This window comes from Gopherus evgoodei, chromosome 2 (genome assembly GCF_007399415.2).
Source record: "Gopherus evgoodei ecotype Sinaloan lineage chromosome 2, rGopEvg1_v1.p, whole genome shotgun sequence".
Lineage (NCBI taxonomy): Eukaryota > Metazoa > Chordata > Testudines > Testudinidae > Gopherus > Gopherus evgoodei.
In genome coordinates, this window is record NC_044323.1 from 56,022,535 (window position 1) to 56,047,795 (window position 25,261).

The 25,261-nt window shown below is 38.1% G+C and overlaps 1 protein-coding gene across 4 annotated transcripts in view; it reads right to left on the reverse strand.

Moving 5' to 3' along the window:
• Positions 1 to 25,261, reverse strand: part of CRPPA (CDP-L-ribitol pyrophosphorylase A) — a 207,274-nt gene that overhangs the window by 114,726 nt on the left and 67,287 nt on the right. For all 4 annotated transcript variants that reach the window (XM_030550699.1, XM_030550697.1, XM_030550696.1 and 1 more), the window contains exons 4-5: positions 20,188 to 20,292; positions 12,905 to 12,950 (exon numbers count right to left, since the gene is read on the reverse strand). In XM_030550699.1, coding sequence (XP_030406559.1) covers positions 12,905 to 12,950; positions 20,188 to 20,292 — 151 coding nt within the window. The remainder of the gene's footprint in view (positions 1 to 12,904; positions 12,951 to 20,187; positions 20,293 to 25,261) is intronic.

Here is a 25,261-nt window from a genome sequence, read left to right on the forward strand (position 1 = left end):
AGTTACATCTGGGGCTTACAACACACTACCAAAGCAAATAATACAAATACTGCAATTACAAATAAAAGCTGGCCCTGGTATTTTTCTAAATCCCAATAGTTATCTAAATCATTCCAGGGGTTAGTAGGAGTAATATTGGTGCTATTAGTAATCATAAGTGCAGCAACTAATTTCCCTAAACAAATTGTGAGGCTCAACTGATCCCCCTTGCTTTCGAGATTTCTTGGTCAACGGGTTTCCCCTAGCAGGAGTCTCGGGGCGGCTGGAATCAGTCTTTGCCTCCTATCTATCAGTACAGAATACTTAACAGCTAATTATACTTACACATACAAACCACGAAAGTTTCATTACGGCCGGCAACCGGTTAGGCTTCAGGAAACGCGTGAGCCGAGAGAGCCTTCAGCAGGGTGATCAGGCCTGGATACGGTTTCGACAGGAATTCGGGGGGCTCTCTGCCCGTCCCCGGGAGGGGACCGGCAATATATAGTAAATTTGTCGTCATAGTTTGTGATAAGCCAATTGAGGGGTTGCGAGTGACATATGCCCATACAAGGGAGGTAGACGGGCTTTAACATCTTTACTCAGGAAGCAACCGTCGCGAGGGGAACTGTGTCTCTTCAGGCTGGCTAACCACAAGGCTGCTTTTCCTGTTGCAAGTTCTGCTTTCAGAGCAGCTGTATGACAGTTCTGAGGGCTGGGGGAAAAATCCGTTGGGGGGTGGAGGCCGGAGCACCCGTAGTCTGGCCCTGGGGCCCCACTTGGGGGTCTAACAAGACCTAGGTTTACAATTTATGATTAAAACTCTACTATCTACACAATATACATAGACATAAAATGTAAAAACTTAAATATCTTAGAAACAGTAGCCAATCAGTTGTTTTAATTGTCATATTTGAATTCAGCACATCAAAATACATAATAAATATCACATTTTATCTCTGAAGCAGATGACTTCTCAAAAATTGTAGACCAATGTTATTAGCAATGCTGCAAAAGGTATATTACAAAATGGGCAAGAAGCAGATGGGACAGAGATGCAGTCAGATAAATTAAGGTCTGAATCAAACAAACAGCTCCATGTGGGTGTTTGCTCACATGAAGCTCTATTGAAATCAATAAGAGTTTGGGCACAGGGAGCTACCCACATGGAGCAAGCTGTAGAATCAGGTCAAATTAATCTGATTATGAGACAACCACCTCACACCTGGGAACTCATTACTAAACACATTGGTCTAGGAGAGAATAACAAATTTACTACTAAAAATAAAAATCATACAGTTAATACCCAGTTAGTTCCATACACCAACATTTCAAAGCAAGAACTCTGTCTCTAATTTTAAGATTCAACAAGATTTTTCCTGGTGGGTCATTTTTGCTGTTGTTATTTTTTAACAATATTTTTAAATTCAACTCTTCTTATTTAATGCAATTTTTTGTCCCTCTGATGCTCAATTAACAAGCACACTGACATATACGATTTGTATTGTCTTCTGGGTGTCCATTCTACAAGCAGCTAAAAGATAATAAATGCGCAGTATAATTATACTGAAAACAGATCTGTACTACACTTTAAGAACAAAAATAAACAAATCTAAAAAATTAAATTAGCATGAGGGATTTAAAAGAAATTATAAAAATATGCCCTGAATGCTCATCAAAACAACATTGGATATAAAAATATATACTGGCTTCATGTGGAAAGTTTTTAAATATTTAAACGCTAAATGATAAATTCATTCAAATATCTTTAACATTGTCTAAGAAAACTCCCCCCCCCCCTTCTCTATGGCATATGATCAAGCATCTCTGTATAAAAGGTTACAAATACAGAACAAAAATAAATTTTAAAACTGTTTATTGCTATGGAGTTAGTGTTCTTGGAAAATAAATGAGATTTTTAATAATTTTCAAGCAATTTTTTAATGACCATTAAGACTAAATTAATGGCCAAAAAGCTTTAAAGAAAAGGTGGAAGGGTGTTGCTATAATTTACATTATTTACAATGCCACCAAAGCACAATTTGACAGCAAAGAGAATGGTGCTGAAGTTCGTTGGATTAGGCTACAAAGAAAAAAAATAAATGAGAAACAACAAGCATCTGCTTACAGACTACAAGGACCAGATGAAAATGAGAGTGACAAATTTATGACCCAATTCTCAGGCAACTGGAAACCATGGGATACCATTCTTATGGGAGAATTTATATTCCTATAGATTTGTTGAGCAGAAAGTGAAGTCAAACATGCATCAAAACTGTCTTCTACATAAAAAGTAACAATTTTATGATGTAAAAAGTGGGACCTGTACGTACAGGAGAAGCATCCTGTATTTACAGCAGAGAGGAACTGGTTGAGAATGGTAGAGAAGCTTGAAACCAGAAACCATGAATCAAGTCAATTTAGCATAGTACAAGGAATGACGCAGTACAAAATATTTGTACATAATGGAGCAATTCAAAAGTAGTAAATTTCAAAAAATGAAGTGTTGAGGAACTAAGTATTTGAGTAAAGTCAGATTAGAGCAATTATGAAAAGTCAGCATGTGGAATAAGGCTGTGGAATCCTAAAAGGCAGCAGAACTAAGACACAACAGACAATTTCTCTGAAAGAGGAGTCTGCAAACGAATAGATTCCAACGTAACTTCACAAGGGGCTGCTCAAAGATCTCAGTTTAAAAAGTCAATTCCCCACCCCTCAAAAATCTCCTATCCCTTGGAATCCAAGGGGTAAAAGAAGAAGAATACAAAAAGACAATTAAGATTTGTAGGTTAACCTTAATAGCGAAGAGTAAAACATCTCAATGCTATACAAAACAGTTAGAAGGAATAACAAGTCATTTTATAAAAAATAGCAAGTGAGGGAGCAGTATTACAGAGAAAGTCCATAAGGAGGACAGTAATAAAATTAATGATAATTCAAACACAGATGGGATACTGAAATCATTTTTAAAATATGGCTTCAAGAAGAAAAATAAAGAAAAGAAGTTTGGACAATTAGATTTTATAGAAACATCTAAAGAAGAGGTAATGGATTGTTTGAAAAACTTGATGACACACAAAGTCAATTGGTTTGCCGATATGCATCTCTTCATACAAACTTATTGTACCACCAATGATGTCTTTCCTCTCCCCTCTCACCATGCCCTATTTTCCCCTTTAACTGCCAGTTGGACTGTTTTTCTTCCCTTTTCTTGATCACTGTTATATTGCCTCCCTCCATCTTTCTACAGCTTTGGACTCCCCTTCCCTATGCGCAAATGACACTCCTCAATCTCTCTCTGGAACACTACCCAGCCTCTCTCCCACCTACCCTTGACTTCCTTCGCTTTAATGTTCCTGAACATGGAGTAAAATGTAGCTGTGGTGGGATTAAACCTCCAAGTGCTGCTTCCTTTTTAACCTGTAGTCCTATCAGAAAGGCTCTGTCCATTCCATAACCACAGCTGAAGCTCTCCATGCTGCCAAAATATAATGGGCCAAATCCTGAGATACTTAAACAGGGAAGTCAGGGAGTTCATTAGATTAAAATTAAAAAGAAAAAAATTTTACTCAGGACTTGCTCTAGTATGTTTAACCGTTCTCTCCAACATAGTAAGACTCCTTTGTTTGAATCCTAAGGCAGCCCAGAGGTCACCCCAACTCATTTTCTGAATCTTGCCATGTCCCAACTGTATTATTGCCTAGTTTTGCCACATCTCAATTTTGTCAAGCTTCATACAAGCAACTGCCCTGATAGTTTCTGACACTGGGTGTTTTCTTCGGCACTTGCCAATTAATCCAACTTGTTATCTGCGTGGGACTGTCTTCTGCACCAGTCCTAACACTTCCCTGGAACATTCTTTTCTTTTCAACTCACAGTAACATGAAATAAAGGTAAGCTTCATATCTTCCTCAATTTTGCCTTAGTACATTTCTGTTTAGTAAGGCATTCTCACTTCAAATTAAAGATTTCTTATCATTGCCATTGAGAAAGACACAGCAATTTCCTCCAGTATCCTTGGAAGACCTTATTGATTAAATTTTTAAGTATCCTTGGGGTCCATTGTATGAAATGAGTGGTCTATTATTATATGGATATAACAAAAGAAGGAAAGGAGACACTTGATAGAGAATTTAATCAGGCCGCAACTTTACTATATAGATGTCTGAGACTACGTGGCAGATAAAGTGTACAGTGCAGGCAAATCCATGTTTACTCAAATCATTAGCTGGGGTTTCCACCAGCCCCCTTTCATTTTCCATCCTGGTTCACCCAGCCAATCCATGGCTTGGAATTTACCATCCATCCCCCTCATAGGAGGGTTAAGGTTGCTATGAAAACGGGGGGAGGAGTTGGCTCCCTGCCGTAGCAATCATAGAAGTCTCCATCCTCCCTCCCTCATTCTGTTCCTTTATACAGCATCTCCTTTTAAGTCCTTTATTAGGCCATTTCTCTGGTCACTAAATGCCTTCCCTATGGAGAACCTGCACTGGACTTTTGCCAGGAGGCACCAATAATTTGCTTGGTTCCCAAACATCTCCCAACGGCCTCTTGTATAGCAGCCCCAATAGGTGAAGACCCATTCTCCCAAAAGAACCCATTGTTCCTTGCACCATACCAGGATCATCAAGGGGCACCAGCAGCTGAGTTGTCCTCAACCAGGTACCACAACAACCACCATCCATGGTGGGCAGTATAGGTGACCAGCACCCTGGATCCTTAAACTGAAAGAATTCATTAAAAAACAATGTCTTGGATAGCTCAGCTGTGTGCCCAGAGCCAAGAATCTCCATGCCACTGACTACATTTTATGCTGAGGTTCCATAGAGCCAGTGGCATCTGCTTGGATTCATTGCTAGCTCCTGGTGCAAGCTCATGAAATCTGTCAAACTGGAAACAAGACAAGGCATCTGCTATGCTATTAGCCATGCCCGGCACATGCTTGGAAGAAGAACAGATGCTGAGGTTTAAACATTGTAGAATAAATGCCCTCACCAACTTTATAACCCTGTGCGATCTGGAAGTTTGGCGATTGATAACCTGTACCACTGCCATGTTGTCACACCAGAAGCATACCCTTTTATTAGCCAGCTCTGGTCCCCCAATAACCACAACAAAAATGGTAAAAAATTCCAAAAAAGTCATATAATGCACCACCCCTTTTTGTGTCCAGATGGCAGGCTTTTTCTGGGCACACCATCTGCCTCGATAAAACACCCCAAAACTTGTACCCCCTGAAGCATCCGAATGGATTTTTAAACCCCTTGTAATAGCCGTTCTGCCAGCCACAATGATACTCCATTAAAGTGACTCAAAAAACATTCCCACACCTTCAAATCCTCCTTCATCTCTCTAGTGACTCATATGTAATGGTGTGACCTGGCTATGCCCACTCTTGCCACTGCCATTCGGGCAAAAAATGCCCTCCCCAGGGCAACAAACCTGCAGGCAAAGTTCAGGTGCCCCAGAATAGGTTGCAGATCTCACAGTGTAAGTTTCTTGGCTCCTACTGCTCTCCTGAGCAATACCAGTAGCTCGTGAAGCTTATCCTGAGGGAGCCACGATAAGTCCTCCCTGGTGTTCAGTTCGATCCCCAAGTAGGTCAATGTAGTTTGTTTTTTCTTCCACTAGGGGTACCCGCAACTGTTTAGCCAGGACCTGAAATGTGTCCAATAGGTGAACACACTCATTTGACCTGGGTTATCCTGCAAACAAAAAATCATGCGAATAATGTACTACTTGGCATAGTCCCACTGCCCACACCACTGCCAAGTGCAACATTGTACTAAATTTTTCAAATGCTGAACAAGATACCGAACAGACCAGGGGCATAGCCTGGTCAAAATAAAATTGTCCCTCAAAAAAGAAACCCAAGAGCTCAAACTCCAATGGGTAAACTGGCAGCAGTTGAAAAGCAGATTTGATATCGCACTTAGCTATTAGCGTCCCTGAGCCACAAGCCCTAACCATACAAACTGCTTCGTCAATGGAGGAATAACACACGGAACACAGCGCCAGGTCTATCCCATCATTAACAGAGCCACGTCTGATGGTGAATGAATTAATTGGTATGTCCCTCAAGTCTTCTTGGGGACCAAACCCAGAAGGGAAACCCTCAAGTTTTCTATGGGTAATTGGTCAATTGGCCCAGCCACCCTGCCCTCCTTTAATTCCTGTAAAATCTTCTCTTGAACAATGTGTCCCATCCCAGTTACTGACTTCAATTTTTTTGATATCACATGAGTCCTACTCCCCACAAAGGGGAGCCGAAATCCCACAGTAACCCCTCCCACCTTGTTAAGGTAAGCCCATAGGAGAACTCTTAACACCTCTGGCCTAACTGGCATCGGTGCCCATGCTCATTGCACTGCCCCCAGTTTGTTCCCCTCCCCAGCTTGTGTTCTGTGTCCCAGACCCTGTTCCAACCGAGCCAGACCTGCAGTTGGCACTTGAGCCACCCCTAGTCCTGTTTCCTCCTTGTGATCATCCCTTACTTCTCTCTCGCAAGAACAGGCTGAATGGGTCCCAAAACATGCCTCACATATGTGCCTGAGTTTACAGGTTCTGCAAAAACAACCACCATCATTAAATGTCCAGCAAATATTATTACATGACTTAGGCCCCTCCAGAGCTTGCTGTGGTATGAACAAGTGCGGGAGGGGCCTGAGTCATGTAAGAACTCCTGGCCACCTTGGCATTATCCAGCCCAACCAGAGTGTGTGATGAGGTATGTCCAACCTTATCCCAGTTTGTGTTGCTGGCCTTAATCAAAACTGCTCATCCCATTTTAAGTGTGGTGCAATCATTATTGTGGGCCTGGATTGTATGTAATCTCTTGATGGGGAATATGGGACAGATGTGACACCTGGCGGTTCAAAGGACTGTACTGACCAATGTGCCAGGCAACAATGGACTTCTGAAACAAAAACTGTTGGGTTTTCCCAAGGAATATTAAGGAGAGATGAATGCAAATTCCCCACCTCTGGTTATGCAAAAACTCAGTCTTTTGAAGCTACATCCTGAGAAGCGGGGGCTCTGTCTGCTGATCACCTATTACATAAGGCCCAACTCAAAGGCTCAAGCTATATAAAGGAAAGACTGAACTATTCCTTGTTGTTCTGATTCTGACAGTTATGAACTTGTAACCACAGGAAAAAATGACTTATGCATTTTGAAAGACTGACACCTACCAAAGCCTGAGACTGGAATTGAGGTGACCTCTAGTAAGCTTTTTTGCATGCACGTAGGTTCTCTTATTGTTTTAATATGTTTTCTCTGTAATATTTTCACCTTAAGAATAAATGTGCTTGCTTATAAGTAGCTGTGTGATAACTTATAACATCAGGCAATATACTGGGCATAGCCTCTGGAGAGAAAGCTAAATGCAGATGATGGCATTTTAGGCAGTCTGGCTTGCTGGGGATATTGCAATGTAGGTAAGAAAAACCCCAGTTAGGAGGGAGAGAGACACAGGAGACAAAAGCCTAAAAGTGCATGCCCTTGGCAGACCAGAGGGAAGCAACACTGGTGCAGTTGCCCTATACTGTGAAAGCTAAAAAGTGCAACACAAAGGTATCATTATAAATGCAAAGAAAAGAAATTTGCAGCACTATGGTTCACCTGTCTACAGTGTATTAGTGATGGAACTGAATAAAATAGTAAAAAAATTGTATACAAATGTATGATTCACTCAAAATAAATGGCAGTTCCACTCCCACATTCTTCTAACAGCAACTGTAAGTAAAATAAGAATTCACAGAAATACACCTGCATTTATACAGGAGTGTTTACACACATCAAGAATGACAATTTTCCCTTCCCTGCAAAGATGTCATTACAGGGTTATGAATTAACAGTGACTTTTGTTTGTATTACCCAAATGCTGAGAAATCTGAGCTGCAGACTTCCTAGTTTCACTACCATAGACATGTCAACATTACGAGAATCCATAGTTCATGCTGGAACAGTATGTAATGCAGCATATTAGGCATTTAAGATCATTCAGTGTTCAATTAACTTCAGGGCAAATAGAATTCATAGAGATTTATTTTTAAAACTTGCTGTGAAAAAATACATGCAATCTCTGTTTTCACTAAAAAATGATGCTTTCAGTAACTTGAAAGAACATCTTGTGAAGTGTTTAGGAAAGTGTGAAAAAATTATGTAAATTATAGCCTGCAGACTGAAGTATATGAAGTGTGAAAAATTAAAAAGGAGGGAAAAATTAAATAATTTATAAAGGCAAGAAATCTAGAAAAGCAAAAAAATCTAGGTTAACACTGAAACTTCATTCTTAACCTGACTCCTTTGCGCTGAGGTACTGTCATTCATAGAATGCTTCGGCTCACATTATTCAGTGACATCTCTCATCGCCTCCTCTCTAGAATCATACCCAATCTTAAAAAAAATGTGTGTGTGTGTGTGTGTGTGTGTGTGTGTGTATATATATATATATATATATTCCCACATACACACACATATTTTTTTTTAAAAGATTGGGTATGATTCTAGAGAGGAGGCAAAGAGAGATGTCACTGAATAATGTGACATATATATACACACACACACACACACATACACACACACACATATATATACACATATACATATATATACACACACTCACAAACTCATGGCACTCTATCATTTGAGCACTGGCTAAGTCAAGTGTAAAGGTAAAGTTGGTAAAAACTAGTTAGAGTCTTGCAAATCTACAAACAAACAAACAAAAAACCTATAAAGGTTTTTTGTGGCTTCATTACCTGAATGAAGATTAATACCTTATCAAGGTCCTAGAAAGTTACCTTTTTAATGGCAAACAGCAGTCTACAGCTTTTAAGCATAACATTTTTTTAAATTACACACACACACACACACACACACACACACACACACACACACACACACACACACACTTTCTTTTGTAAAATATGTGCATGACATGGCCCCCCCTCAAAGCATCACCGAAATGCTTCCCCTTTACAAGCACATATGGTTAGCTGACCTGTGTTCTACTCTCAATTCTACAATGAATTCAACAGAATGTCCATGCTGTGGCTGTAACACGTCAAGCTAATTTCTTATGTGCTTTCCCTTACCACAGAAAAGCACACAAGAATGGATAAACTACTCTGGAAACTTGGTATGGTTCATCATGCAGAATGTCCAAAGTATCACTCTCTCACAGAAGAAGGGTTTCTATCTGTGCAGACGGAGGGGAGGATGGGGACGGAATGAGTGCCATTATGTGTCCAATCTGTGGATATAAACTTTCTTCAAAGCTCCATAGTTCTTCATAGAACACAACAAACCAAACCAAACCTGTGATTGCCCACTTAACACACACATAATTATGCACACAAAAACAATCATCAAATTCAACACTGTGCATACTATCATTAGCATATAAAGAAGAGAGGGATCAATGTTTGTGGTGGCAGACAAGGAAGAGTTTGCTTCCTTTCAGCAGTGATTATTATGGGCACCCATTGCCACATAGTGGAAACATGCCATTTGTTAGGGTCTGCCCTGCCTTCCTAGTCCTACATCATCTACATATGCTCTTTGATAAACACAGAACTCACAGAAGTGTTTTTCAGAACCTTTCATATGTGCTCTCCATATAATATGGAATATAATTCCTGATTTCCATAAACTGAGCCTGGAAGTCTGTCACTACATTTATATATGCCTCAAAAATTGGGATTTGTCCCCATACATGCACAATATAATGTGTACAATAATAAGCATGCATGCAAAAGTAGTTACAGAAGCAGGGCTCTGCTAATTAAAAAACATTCAGGCTCTAAATTACAAAATTCTTGTTGAGAAGCTACTTTTAAAGTTTACATGTTTGAACTAGAGTTCAAAGACACTTACCCTAGGGACAATAGTCCTAATAGAGATTTTTTAGGATATTTTTTATTATCCAGATCTCATTTTTAAATGAATCAGCCTGAATACAAGACGAGGTTTCCTTACTTATAGGCTATTAAAAAATAGACATGTGCCACCTTGTCTGCATACTCTGCAAGTTCATACCTGCTGAACTAAAGAAAAGCATTAATGTTACTGTTTATAAAATGAATGATACTGGGGTTTTGTGACTTAAGGAAGTGAGAAAATAAATATGTTTTAAGAAAACTGTTTCAGAAGATAGTGACTCATTAAGCTATTTATATATTGCACTGCACTGCTCTGAATATGTTATATTTGTGTTTTCCTTACCTACATCAGAGTTCAGTTTGGTGGGCTGGAATTTGTCTATCATCAAGTCTCATTTAGCCAGCAGCTGAAAACCTAGTTCTGTTCTTCTGAAGCATTTGGGACATGTTAGCTTTTCTTGCATAGGTAGAATTACATTTGTAATGTGGATGACTAAGGAATAAGTCACCTAATTACTGTCAGATGATGAATTGTGACTTCTTTCACACAGTATTCTACAGCCAAGTACTTATCTTTACAACAATTTTTCTTTTATTTAATTATATTAAATTACAATTAGTCAATTAATCAAAGAAAAATTATAGAAATGCAAGAATATCCTGTAATAAATAAAACAGCAAAATAAGTCATTGTCCAGAAAGTCCGTGAGACCATCACTGGAAAAGTGTAGTAAAAAGAAAACTATTCCTTAGACAAGCTGTGCACAGCCATAAGTATAAATTTGACATTTTGGCTCATAAAGAATAAACTCTTTAAAGATTTGTTTATCCAAGATCATAACTCAAAGTAAAAAGATACCATCTGCAGTCAGAAAGTGAAGACTTCTCTAGTGTGTCAGGTGGTGTGCATTGCACTGGATCTGGATCAGGTGCAATCTGATCTCTCCCAGAGAACCATAGAAAATCATAGTCTTCTTCTGGGTTGCTCAACAGTGTGCTGCCTCTTACTCTGGGCTTATGGTAAAGCCACGATTTAGCACAAAATTATTCAACATTCTTTAGCCACAAAACATCACAAAAGTCGCTGAAAGAAAATTCATGTTATCTTTTATAATTCAATAGGGTTATATTTTTAACTGTATTTAAAAAACTTTGAAACATTTTGGTAGATCCTGAAAACCCTCACTCAAACTAGTAGCTCTAAGTCATATAAGTAGCCCCATTGATGCAGTACAACATGCTGGCCCTACATGTTCAATGCAAAAAATAGAGTATAGTTTACTTTAAAATTATGTTAAAGGCAGTAAAAATGAAGACAGACATAATTTAAGGTGACAGTTTTTGGATAAATTGCCATTACACGTTTGTGATAGATGGGATAGTTAAGGGTGAAATGGTGCAGGATGAGTGGAAAATGAGAAAAACATAATATAGAGACTTGGGTATGGTGGGTTTTTTAAACTAAATATTGATCCTTTAGCCAAGATATGGTCCGCCTATTAAATTAAGTATGGTTTTAGACTGTTTGCATTGTTTATGTAAATCTAGTTCAGCTATGTTACTCTTGGCATTTCTAACCACTTAAATAATTTATGTCAGTCTGAGCATGCAGAGCAGCCTTGGGTGGGCTCAACAAGTTGGAGTAACAAAAAGTACAACGCTGCTTTGTTAAGTGGATGTTTATAAATTCAGTATCAAAACAAAACATGTTAACCTAAAAATCATGAGCCCCGTACCGTACACACTCCATTGATTTTAATGTGAATTCCTCTCATGGAGGCTCTGTCTGTTGCCAGCTTCTCAGCTGGTATAAATTGGCATAGCTCCATTCACATAAACGGAACACTGCCACTTTATGCCAGCTGAGGATGTGACCACTAATTATATAATCCTTAACTACTGTTCTGTTACCAGTTTATTGCCCCAGTTTGACTTTGATCCCACAAACACACTTGTTCTTATCAGCAAGCATATGAGAACTCCCGCTAAAGTCAGTGAGTGTACTCATATACTTAAAGTTAAGCACGTGCACAAGGGTTTGTGGGATTTAGCCCTATATTATTCAAATTGAAAATAAAATCTAATTACTTTTCAGTATTATATCATCTGGTTAATTTTTCCATTTCTTTTAGCATGGACACCTCATTTTTATTACTTTCTATCTTTGAATTTATAGTATAAGCATAAACATTACACCTAGGCACGAAATACAGGAATTAAAAGGAATATTGTTATCTAGTTATATCGTCTGATCTTCTTCCTGATTCTACCAAGTCACAAATTTCAGTTAATTTCACATTAAAGTTCTCATGCACTAATACAGTGCAGCAAAATTTTAGGCACAAACCATACATTGTTATTTGTTTTTCAAAAACAATAAAATTTTAAACAAAATTTGTGGAACCATTTCTAATGGACTGAGATTTTGCAAATTGTTGTTTTTACAAAAATCTGGGTTTCACATTAAATGTTACCTGTCAGTTTCCCTTTAAATATTGGTGGCAAGAAAGAGGGAAAAAATACAGGAATCATAGAAGAATCTAGCAGGGCAGTTTGTACTACTAATAATAGTACAAACTATTGTCTGTACAGTATAAAGGACTAAATATACAAAAATATATGCCAACATTCTATAAATTTTAAACTGACCTTTGTGTGTACTCAGTATAAAAGTTATAAATTAATTATCTTGTTAGTATAATAAATAGCCATATTTTTTACAACATTTTCATCTCTAAAGTCACAAATATTTTTTCAAATATTCTACATATTCTTTATAGTCTAATTATTCTTTAATCTTTACAAATATGAGTAACATATATATATATATATATATATATATATATATATATATATATATATATAAACATTACAACTATATAAATAATGAATAACAGAAAGTTGGTTTTTTTAAAAGAACTAACCAGAACAGTTGTATGGTTATTTTTTCTTATGGTGATACATTTAAAATAGTGTTATTCTAAATTCTGGGTTTGATTTGAGAATTATATGAATTGACAGTCACAAGGAAAAACACATACCCTTAATAATTGATTCAGCAGCATACAGATCCCGCTTGTAGGTCACCTAAAGGACAGAAAAAACTCATTAGACTTAACAGAGCAAGAAGGAATGTAAAACCAATAAAATAGTGCCCTGAAGGCAATTCTTTATATTAGAAGTACCATAAAGAAACGATAAAGTCAATTTCTTAATTATAGTAAATACCATTGGCATATGTGAGAACATACGTTACAAAAATCACAAGAGATGCTATAGAATCACACTTTGTTGTTAAATATATAAATGTGTTTAGAGCTAATTTAAAACTATCACATGTTTTGTAACTCTTTAGGGAGCCATAACAAGCATGTTATCCTCTAGATCAGGGTTGGGCAACCTGCGGCACGCGAACTGATTTTCAGTGGCACTCACAGTGCTTGGGTCCTGGCCACCGGTCCGGGGGAACTCTGCATTTTAATTTAATTTTAAATGAAGCTTCTTAAACATTTACAAAATCTTATTTACTTTACATACAACAACAGTTTAGTTATATATTATAGACTTATAGAAAGAGACCTTCTAAAAATGTTAAAATGTTATTACTGGCATGCAAAACCTTAAATTAGAGTGAATAGATGAAGACTCGGCACACCAGTTCTGAAAGGTTGCCAACCCCTGCCCATGATATTTCACCATGATTTCATACTGGGATTTTCATAATCTAGACTAGGTGGTAGTACTGCTGAAAAGGACCAGGGAATTATAGTGGACCACAAATTGAATATGAGTCAACAATATGATGCAGCTGTGAAAAAAACTAATATCATTCTTGGGTATTTAACTGTAGTGTCGTATGTAAGACATGGGAGGTTACTGTCCTGCTCTATTAGGTACTGGTGAGGCCTCCACTGCAGTACTGTGTCCAATTATGGGCACTACACTTTAGGAAAGATGTGAACAAATTGGAGAGGGTCCAGAGGAAAGCAACAAAGATGATAAAAGATTTAGAAAACTTGAGCTATGAGGAAGGGTTAAAAAACTGGGCATGTTTAGTCTTGAGAAAAGAAATCTGAGAAACGACCTGATAACATCCTTTAAATATGTTAATGACTATTATAAAAAGGATGATCATCAATTGTTCTCCATGTCCACTGAAGATAGGAGAAGTAGTAATGAGCTTAATCTGCAGCAAGAGAGATTTAGGTTAGACATTAGGAAAAACTTTCTAACCATAAGGATAGTTAAATACTGAAACAGGTTATCAAGAGAGGTTGTGGAATCTCCGTCACAAATACACGGTCTAGGTTTTCTTAGTCCTTCTTCACTGCAGAGGCTAGACTTGACAACCTCCCACTATCCATTCCAGTTCTACATTTCTACAATTCTATGAAAGTGATCTATTGCCCATAAATCCATGTTGATTGCCATTCATTATATCACCCTCCTTTAATTCTGTATTAATAGAGCACTCTATCAGTCACTGTATTATTTTGTTCAGGACTAATGTCAGGATAATAATCTATAATTACCAGGATTATCCCATTTACCCTTTTTTAAATATTGGCACAATATTTTCTTTCTTCCAGTTCTCTGGAACTTCTTCAGTGATCCAAGATTTATTGAAAAATAAATATTAATGTTCCAGAGATCTTCTTGGCCAGCTCTGTTAAAGCTTGCAGATGCAAGTTATCCAGTTGTGATTTTAAAATGTCTAGTTATAATAGCTGCAGTTTAGTAACCTCAGTTGCTGTAAGAGTGAAAAATATGTCATCTTCTGATATGTTTACATAATTTGGCTTTTAACCAAATACAGAACAGAAATGTTACTGAACATTTTTGCCTCTTCTGTATTATTACTGATATTTCTACCTTTTCCATCTAATAATAGACCAATATCATTGCTAAGATCCTTAATATCATTAATATATTTTTAAAACTCCTTCTGATTGCCTTTAACTCTGCTGGCTATAGATTTCTCCTTGTGTCCTTTGCAACCCTTATGAATTTTTTTACAATTCTTAGCTTCTGATTTATATGAACTACTATCAACTTTCCCTTTCTTCCATTGGTTTTATACATATAATTTTTCATAGATGCCTTCACTTGCCCTTTGAGCTAGGTCAGTTTTAAAACCAGCATGGTGGTCTTCTCTAATTGTGGATTTGTGGCCTTTGGGGCATCTAGTAAAATGTTCTTAAGCAATTCCCAATATAATTCACCTTTTTCTGATTAAATTCTTTCGCTCTGCTGATTTCTCTCGTAATTGTTTTCAGCTTTGTGAATGATTCTCACTCCAAAAATGAGTATGTCACAAACTTGAAAATAAAATTAATAATACATAAAGCATTCATAAAACAAAGGTAGCAAAAAGACAGTGCTCACAATTAAAAGTGTTGCCATGAGTAGTTATTAAACATAAGCAATCATGATACAGATAACAGTCAGGTGAAACGACCTGAAGTAATTAAAAGGAACAGTACTACACACATGTAAAAATCACCTTTTCTCTAATTGCATCAGGTTAAGCCATACTTAATGGGAGGTAGATAGCATTCCAAATCAGTAAAGGGTGATGGCAAGATGGAAGAACTGCTCTGAGGCAACAAAAGATGAGGAATCTTCCTGAGGGCTTTTAGATTCAGTCACCCTGATCTCAAGAGTTGGGATGGAAGAGATGGCTTACTAATGGACCTCTCTCTGTTAGTAGGAGCTCTATATTTCATCATCTGTTTAGTGTAGCAGCCTTTGGGTAAGTACCTTGAGATTGGTCCACACTACTACAAATGTCTTGGCAAGAATTAAAGAATGGAAAAAAGGACAATTTCTCTCAGACAGAATCCAAAGATAGATACTGAAGATTATAGCAAAAGAAAGGTGTTCTGAAGGAATATCAGTTGATGGATTGTGGCTTACTACGGACCTAGAAACCTCTAAAAAAAATGTGTGGAGCAGAGGCAGAGAAATAAAGAGAGAGAGAGAGAGAGAGAGAGAGAGAGAGAGAGAGAGAGAGAGTCTGCCTCCGCATTTTTAATTACTTTAAAAACTGTTTCCCATCGTAGGAGGGATAATAGGCTGAAGATATTCTATTCCAGATACTCTGAAGCATCATTATTGTGTCAGTTCTCCTTCATTAAGGTGGAGTTCTTCTCCTCTGTTGGAAGTAAGTAGACTGATGTTGATCTCTCTGGAGACATATGAGTTCTTGGCATGTGTAACATAACTCATCAGAGCATCAAAAAGCATAAGAGAAAAGCCAGTAACCATAATAAAATAAACATTCACTGTGTGTAACAGGCTAATGCAGATCTTAATATATAGCTGAGGACAATTCTGCAAGATGAGTACAATGCAAGGATTGAGCCTGAAGTATAGCAGAATCTGTTCTTTAGGGAGGATTAATAAGAAAACAAATGGAAGAGATTTTGTGCTTCTGAAAAAAATATTCTCCCTAAAAATTATTTTAATATTTTTTATTTTATGCAGCCAATGCACAAGGAATTGCTTAAATTCTGCTGTTAATTTGTTAGGAAAGTTTGTGCTCTAAAAATGGCAGAGTTGTACAAGTAGTGCTGAAGGTTCAACAAATCACCTTTTCATCTCAGACTTACTATTATCTTATTAGAAATGTGTTTTGAACTGGCTCCAGATCTAGCAATGTACTTATGAATCCTAAAATAATACAGACTGCTGAATTGCAACATACAAAAATACAATAGAGAGACAAAAAAGTCTCCAGGAATAAAGCCTCACAAACCCCAAACCAACAATGATATCTTTAAGCTGCAGGGGCACAGTCTTGGACATCTGAGTCCACACCAATCTTGACAATAGCAAAGGATCTACAGTCATCATCAGACATGGTAAACAGTGGTTTCACAATAGAATAAGTGTTTGAAGAGATCTCAATCAAAGAAGTTTCATATCTTGCTGAATGCAAAGCAGGGCATGCTTGATTTACCCTCCACTAAAACCCAGGTATCACAGCAGGAGAAAATAATTGAGGTGCTAAAAGAAAATGGGTAAACTTAAACAAAAGGATATAGAATTATCAAAATCACCAAAGTAATAATTATGTTTACTATTGTCAAGGCTGAATTCCCATTCTGGGACTTAGAGTTCAGAAGGTGGGGGCCTGAAAGGATTCTAAAAATTAATACTGGCCACTCCAGCTTGTATTAAACTCCTACGGTTACAGCTTCTCTCTGACCTTGGGATGAGTAGATGCTGCCACCACTCAAATGTAAAAACCCCCTTGGGACACAGGAAGGTGCCCTTGGGAATTTCTCTGTGCTTGAGTACCCTCAAGCCCTCCCCCCTCCAGCTCCACTCCCCCAAGGGAAGAGCTGAGAAAGAAAACAAAGGAAATTAGCTGTTGCCACCAGCTAATTAAACAACATATGCACAAACCTCTTAGGACACCAAAAATGCAATCTTGTTCTTAAAAAAAGGTAAATTTTATTAAAAACAAATAGAAAGAAAATATATCTGGAACTTATTTGCTACATTTTAAAAGAGCAATTCCAAAAATTCCAAAATACCTTTCTTGGAGGTTCAACTTAAATGTTACAAGCAAACAAAAGCATCTGGGGTTAGTACAGGGGAGTCCACAAGCCATAAGAAATAAACAGAAATAAATCTAATTGCGTCTTTCTAAACATTTCTGATCTACTTACATATCTGGGGGTTCCAAATAAGTAGTTTTAGGTATGATCTGATGATTTATGATCATGCCTGACTTAAAGCTTCTCATAGCATAACTGCTCCCTGTTCCTCTCTTTCCTGGAGAACAACTGAGACAAAGGGGTAGTTTCCCATTCCCATTTTAAAAAGTTCTAGCCTTCCCATTGGCTCCTTTGGTTAAGTGCCCACTCCCTTTCCTTTACCTGGAGGATTTAACAACCCTTTATAGGTAAAGCAAGCAGAGAACAGCCACCAAGAGGGACTTTATAGCTAACTGGCTGGCTGGGTGTCCATAAAAGGGAGCTACCTCTCCCTTCATTTATCATAACTATGAAGATGGTTTTGATGGAAATCATAAGATGACAACATAAGAACAGACAACAAAGTATCCCTATTAAGTTTGTAGAATGGTTCCTAACAAGTCAATCAACTTGGATGTTAACAGATCCCTATAAATTACACAGAGCTCAAGCTGGTGACTCAAAACCATGCCAACACCATGCCACCACCTCTTTTAAGATGTCACCTTGTTCTCCAGATTCTCAGATTTCATTTTTTAAAAAACTAAATCTTTAATCTTTATGGTTAAAAAGAAACCTCCAAAAAGCAATCCATGTGTCACTAAAGCAGCGACATCTGCCAGAGATTGTAGGGAGCCGAAAACAATAGTGCCAAAAGGCATGATTTGCTCCTCTTCAACTCAAGGAGATAGTAACTCAATAGATGCCAAATAATAATAATTTGAAGGTCAGAATTATTAACTATATCACTGCTGGTCAAAGCATGTATGAAAGGAGAGGGAGGATCATATTATGAATATCTACTGTGAATGACCTCTCTTTTTGGTACCATAAATGCTTGGGCAAGTTCCTCTAGCCAAAATGGAGTCAAGACCAAGGAGCCTAGAAGGGTATCTGAGCTCCTTCAATGGGGAACCAAGCCCAATGAGCCCATATTATCTGTGAATACTAACTGCATCTGTTCAAAAGAAAAAAAAAAGAAAAAATCTGAGGACTCCTAAATGTTCATAAATCTATTGGGTTTTTTTGGTACTTTGTGGCAGCAAAGGCTTCTCTTTCCCATGTGTACCTTGCTTGCATCAATCAATCCTTGGTGACTTTAAGACTAGATTATAATGACGTAGTTGGGACTGCATCTTAACTCTATTCAGAAAGTAACAGAATGCATGTTTAAGCAGGGAACCTTGCTGTTAGGGTGACCAGATGTCCCGATTTTATAGGGACAGTCCCGATATTCAGGGCTTTTTCTTATATAGGCTCCTATTACTTCCCACCCCATCCCGATTTTTCACACTTGCTATCTGGTCACCCTACTTGCTGTTAACATATTGTATTGGTGTTCTGTGGTCTGCATTGGTTGCCTGTTAAAGAGTTTGCATTTACCTATAAAGCCTTAAATGGCCTGATATTTTTCTGAGAGACAACCTCTCTCCCCATGCTACACTGCGAAAGCTGTGATCGATTGAGGCAGTCAAAATTGAGTCCCTTTGTTATAAAAGAAAGGAGGGTTGCGGTCAAGGAGTTATCCAAAAGACCCTATAACTTTGGAACTTATTTCTGACATGTGAAATACCTCAAATGTGTTGACCTTCAGTGTCTTTTTATTGGGGTTTTTGTGGATGAAGATATTTTGGGGGGGACAGCATTTAAGGAGGTTGAGATACTTTTCTTTCATCTTACTGTACTGTTTAATTAGTTACTACTATATATTATAGGGCTGTTACATTTTAAATAGCTGTTAAGGGCACCTAGAGTTTGGGACAGCTACTGTCTTATTCCACCTATATACCCAAATAAACACAGAAAGCCACTATCTGGAGCTCAATCCGCATCATTATGCAGCTTTGCTCTCTTAATATGGTTTCCAAATCTGATGCTTACTTCAGGAGTGCAGTCCCAGTCACTGTTCAGTACCCACTGAAGTCAACTGGAATCTCTCCACTGAGTTTAATGGGCACTGGATCAGGCCCCAAGTTTCCTCCTCAAAACTAGCTCCTTAGAAAGTTGTTTCTGCTTATCAATTTCCTAAGGATGGGAATCTGTATTGGCAATAAAGTAAGCAAAAAGAAGCAACCCATCTTAAATGCAACTCTTTGAAGTTCCTTGCTGGCACAAATGCATGCTCACCAGCTTCCATCCCCACTCTTGTGGAGTCTACTCAAGAGTCTGAAGAATTAAAAGGACACAAGGGTGCATCTGGGGGTCACACCTCTTGATATGACCTCTCATGGAATGTTCCACAGCTTAAGGTGAACTCCATAAAGCCTCACAATATTCAGAACTTTCCGAAGGGTTCCAAGCCAGCAGACCTCAAGAGTGAGACTCTGTACTGACAATCTACATGAAGAACTGCAAATACAGGAATAACTTCTTTCTACAACCCTTAATTGGGTAGGAATTATCTCTTTAAATACCTCCAATCTTTATATTTATACATTACTCATCAACTGTTATAAACCATTCCCAAGTTTTTAGACTTTTTAAACTTGTAAAACAAAGGCATAATTACTGTAACATCTTAAGGAATTTTAATATTTTGTAATTTGTAATTATCTGATATTTTAGCTGGTGTGGTGTTTTTGCTAAAAAAATAAATAAAAGAAAACCAATATTGCTCTTACCTTCCAGAGGTCAGGTGATCCTTCAATAAGTTTGGCATTTGTTTTAGAGTATTTTAGAGCCAACTGCAAACATTCTGTCCCATAATCCAGGTCATAATCACTACACTGTAGCAATTAAAACAAGAACAAATTTGTTTTTATTATATTTGTGTGTAATTAACATATTAATGGTCTAAACAACAAAACAAAATATTTTGTCTAGTTTAACCACATTTTGCGTCCTTACAATCCTATTCACAGCTCTGGCGCCTTAATAGTTGTGTAGGTTAGGACTGAGGAGCTTTGGCAAACTCCAGTAATTTATGGACTTTCATGAGTCTAGATAGACTTGCCACACCATTAGGTACTGAACTTTGATGATCAGAAGTTATGAAAAGTTGCTGCTAAGGCCTTGATTTCTAAAGGGAATTATGGAAATAGTTTAACAGTAAACTTCACAAGGATTGGTTACCTAGCAGTGGAAGAATTGGCATTTTCATTGAAATACACTGTCCCTTTTGTTTTTTGAAGTGTGGGAGATGGAGGGCAAGCGAGTTAAATGAGATTTTTCATATCCCTTACAGATCTGTGCATCTCCCACTTATTAGTTCCCATTTTTACACACATACAGAACCCTACAGTAACAAGGCTCCATGTCATATGCACAAGTTTTCTGATGAAGATATGTGACTGGAATTTCATTTGCTTTCCTATCAGCATGAAACAGCATTCTCCTAAAACACCCTTCTTCTCTCCTTATACCCTCCAAGCAGCTGAGACATCTAATTATTGAGGACTTGAAATGCAAGAATATTAGGACTGGAAAGCAAAATTAGGGGACAGATTTTCCTCTGAGCCAAGCTACACTCATCACAAAGCCTGGACTGAGGTTTATGACTCCCTGAATTTCAAGCTGTACTGGCCCTGATGTAAGTTAAGCAACCCTTAGGCTATATTACACTCCCTAAAGGACCATGAACCAGCTCAAAATTGTGTTAGAACTCTGCACCATCTCCCAGCACAGGGATGCAAGGGATTAGGATGGCATAGGAGACAGCACGGCAGGGGAAATTCTCATGTGGCTAGATTATGTTCTATTTGTACTGCTCATGCAGCACAAAGTGTCCAAACCCTTAGAATCTAGCAGGCTTCCTATACACAAATTTCACTATTAAATTATTCTTCCTTGAATTTGGTGGGCATTGCAAAAGTGCCAGGCTCAGTGTAGAGAAGTTGTTTATCATCATGTTCAGTTTAGGAACACACAGTTAACATAAATGGTTCTAAATTCTGACCTAGGGTATGACTCATACCATGCAAATACTCCGGAATAACTCTGAAGATATTATTTAAAAATAAGAGTTCACATGTAAAATACATAGGAAAAAGTTTTCTTCTTCCAAGCTCTGAGTAGTTAAAATATGGTAAGATTACACAATTAAATGTAGCAGACAGCAATTTAGAAGACGAAAACCAAACCAGAACATTGTAACACAGCAGTGGGCAGGAGGTAAACCCAAACTATTTATACTCATATACCTGAGTACTGACATATGAGCACCATAAGCAGGAGTATGAAATTGAGAATTTTATGGGGCAACAGAGAAAGTAACCTGATACAATTATTTTAGATTCTCCCCTCCCCTTTCTTTTCTTTCTTGTTCAATTTAGGAAAGGAAAAAAACAACAAAGCATAACATGTCAGCTGTGAGACTTCTTTAAAGTCTATTAGGCTGATTACAGAAGATAGGAGCAACAATGTTATAATGCAGGGTTCGGCAACCTTTGGCACGCGGCCAGCCAGGGTAAGCCCCCTGGTGGGCCGGGCCAGTTTGTTTACCTGCTGCGTCCCCCGATCGTGGCTCCCACTAGCAGCAGTTCGCCGCTCCAGGCCAACAGGGACTGCAGGAAGTGGCGCGGGCCGAGGAATGTGCTGGCTGCTGCTTCCCAGTGGGAGCTGCGAGTCCCGAACCTGTAGACGCAGCAGATAAACAAACTGGCCCAGCCCACCAGGGTGCTTACCCTGGCAGGTCACATGCCAAAGGTTGCCGATCCCTGCTATAATGTGACTCACAATAGTTTTGTATTTCCTCAGTAAGTTTAAGTGTAAGGGTATGTCTACACTTAAAATGCTACAGTGGCACAGCTGTAACAGCTTCATTGTAGACACTCATTACAGCAACAGGAGCACTCTCCCATTGCTGTAGATAACCTACCTCCCCGAGAGGCAGTAGGGAGGTTAATGGAATAATTCTTCCATAGGCCTAGCACTGTCTACGCTGGGGGTAAGGTCAGCAAAGCTATCTCTCTCCAGCTGTGGATTTTTCACACTCCTCAGAGACAGAACTAGGCTAATGTAAGTTCCCAGTGTAGAAAAGCCCTCTGACAAAGAACAACGTGATGTAAGAGTACCTTGGTTCCAGTCTCTCTCTTGCAAGGTATCTGTGAAATGCCTGAAGGAATATATCAGCTAAAGAAAATAGAACTGTCTGAAATTCTAATTTTCTCTTAGCATAATATTTAAATGAATAATAATAATTGGTCTTCTAGTCAGTCATTATCTTGCAACCAGCAAGAAAAGCTTTTTATCCCTCCATTTTTTTTAAAAAAAGAGATGAATTTTAGCAGTATATTTCCATTGCCATTTTTAATAGCTTTAGGTAAGAAAATAAAACAGGAACATGAAATAAGGTGTAACACAACTAAAAAGAAAAGGAATTTGTTTCAGAAAATATTCGATCATAACAACAGCAATGAAAAAAGTTTCATAATTTTATTTAAATTAGACAAAGCTATTACACGCCATACACTAAAGAACTAAATCACATCCGCAACAAATATACTGCAGTGTGGAATCAGGCTTTCTGAGATATATGATATGGGGTTGTAAGTTACACACACATTTGGATTTAGGGACAAAATATTCAAAAACACCAGTAAATTTGTGTATTTCAAGTGGGTCTCAATCATGAACATTTATTATTAAAAAATTTCCCTAAGAGATTCTTCAAGTATATATACACAAATTATTTTCTGTTAACATAAAATCACAGACTTTAAGGACAGAAGGGATCATCATGATCATCCAGTCTGATTTCCTGCACATTGCTAACCAGTCACCCAGTCCTGTAGTAGTGGGTCCATGAACTCTGGCTGAGTTACTGATGTCCTCAAATCTTGATTTAAAGACTTCAAGTTTCAGAGAATCCACCATTTACTCTAGTTCAAACTAGCAAGTGACTTCTGCTCCATGCTACAGAGGCAGGTGAAAAAAACCCAGGATCTTGGACAATCTGACACGTAAGAAAATTTCTTTCCAACCCAAATATGGCAATCAGTTAGACCTGAGCAACGTGGGCAAGACCCACCAGTCAGATGCCTAGGAAAGAATTCTCTGTAGTAACTCAGAGCCCACCCCATCCCCTGTCCTATCTATGGTCACTGTAGATATTTGCAGATGGGCCACATACCACCGTAGGCAACCTCATCATACCATCCTCTCCATAAACTTATCACGCTCAGTCTCAAAACAAGTTAGGATTTTGTCCCACTACTCCCCTTGGAAGGTTGTTCCAAAACTTCATGCTTCTGATGGTTAGAAACCTTCTTCTAATTTCAAGTGTAAACATATTGATGGCTAGTTTATGTCTACATGTTCTTGTGCCAACATTGATCCTTAACTTAAATAACTCTTCTCCCTCCCTGGCGTTTATCCTTCTGTTGTATTTATAGAGAGCAATTGTATCTCCCGTCAACCTTCATTAGTTAGGCTAAACAAGCCAAGCTCCTTAAGTCTCCTCTTGTACAGTATCAGAGGGGTAGCCGTGTTAGTCTGGATCGGTAAAAGCAGCAAAGAGTCCCGTGGCACCTTATAGACTAACAGATAGATGTATTGGAGCATGTACAGTAGGTTCTCCATTCTTCTGATCATTCTAATAGCCCTTCTCTGCACCTGTTCCATTTTGAGTTCATCTTTTGTAAATGTGGGAGACCAGAATTGCACGCAGTATTCCATATTAGGTCTCACCAGTTCCTTGTATAGTGGTAATAACACTTTCTATCTCTACCGGAAATACATCACCTGATGCATCTTAGGAGTGCATTCGCCTTTTTCTTGTTGCTAGTCCCTAAGTGCATGACCTTGCACTTTGCATTATTACATTTCATCCCATTTCTATTACTCCAGTTTTCAAGGTCATCCAAATCTTCTTGTATGATATTCCAGTTCTCCTCTGTTATTAGCAATACCTCCCAATTTTGTGTCATCCACAAATTTAATTTGCACACTCCCACTTTTCATGCCAAAGTCACTAATGAAAATATTCAATAAGATTGGTGCCAAGACTGATCCTTGGGGAACTCCATTGGTAACCTCCCTCCAGTCTGACAGTTCTTTTAGTATGACCCATCACAGTCTCCCCTTTAACCAGTTTCTTACCTACTTTTCACTTCTTGTATTAAATCCCCATCTTCTCCAATTTAACTAATAATTTCCCATGTGGAACTGTATCAAATGCTTTACTGAAATCCAGGTAGATTAGATCTACTAAATTTCCATTGTCCAGATTAGAAAATCAGTTAATCTTCTCAAAGAAAGAGATCAGGCTGGTCTGACATGATCTTTCATAAAATCATGCTGCATTTTATCTTAATTACTGTTCACCTCTGTGTCTTTAATTACTCTCTCTTTCCCGATTTGTTCTAAGACTTTGCATACAGTTGCGGTCAAGCTAACAGGCCTGTAGTTTCCCAGATCACATTTTTTTCCTTTCTTAAATATAGGTACTATATATTTGCAGTTCTCCAGTCATAGGGTATAACCTCTGATTTTAAAGATGTTAAAAAACCTCGTTATTGGCCATACCAGGATTATCTTTTATCTCCACCTCAGCTTCAGTCCTTAGCACTCCCACTTTTCTTTCCCTGTTTTCTTTTTATTTATCTGGTTAAATAACATTTTACTATTAGTTTTAATTGCCTTTGTAAACTCCAACTCTGCCTGGCTTTTGGCAGTTCTCACTTTATCCTGACACATTCTGCCCTCCAAGAGGTAACTTTCCTTGCTGATCCATCCCTTGCAGGCTTTTTGCTTTCT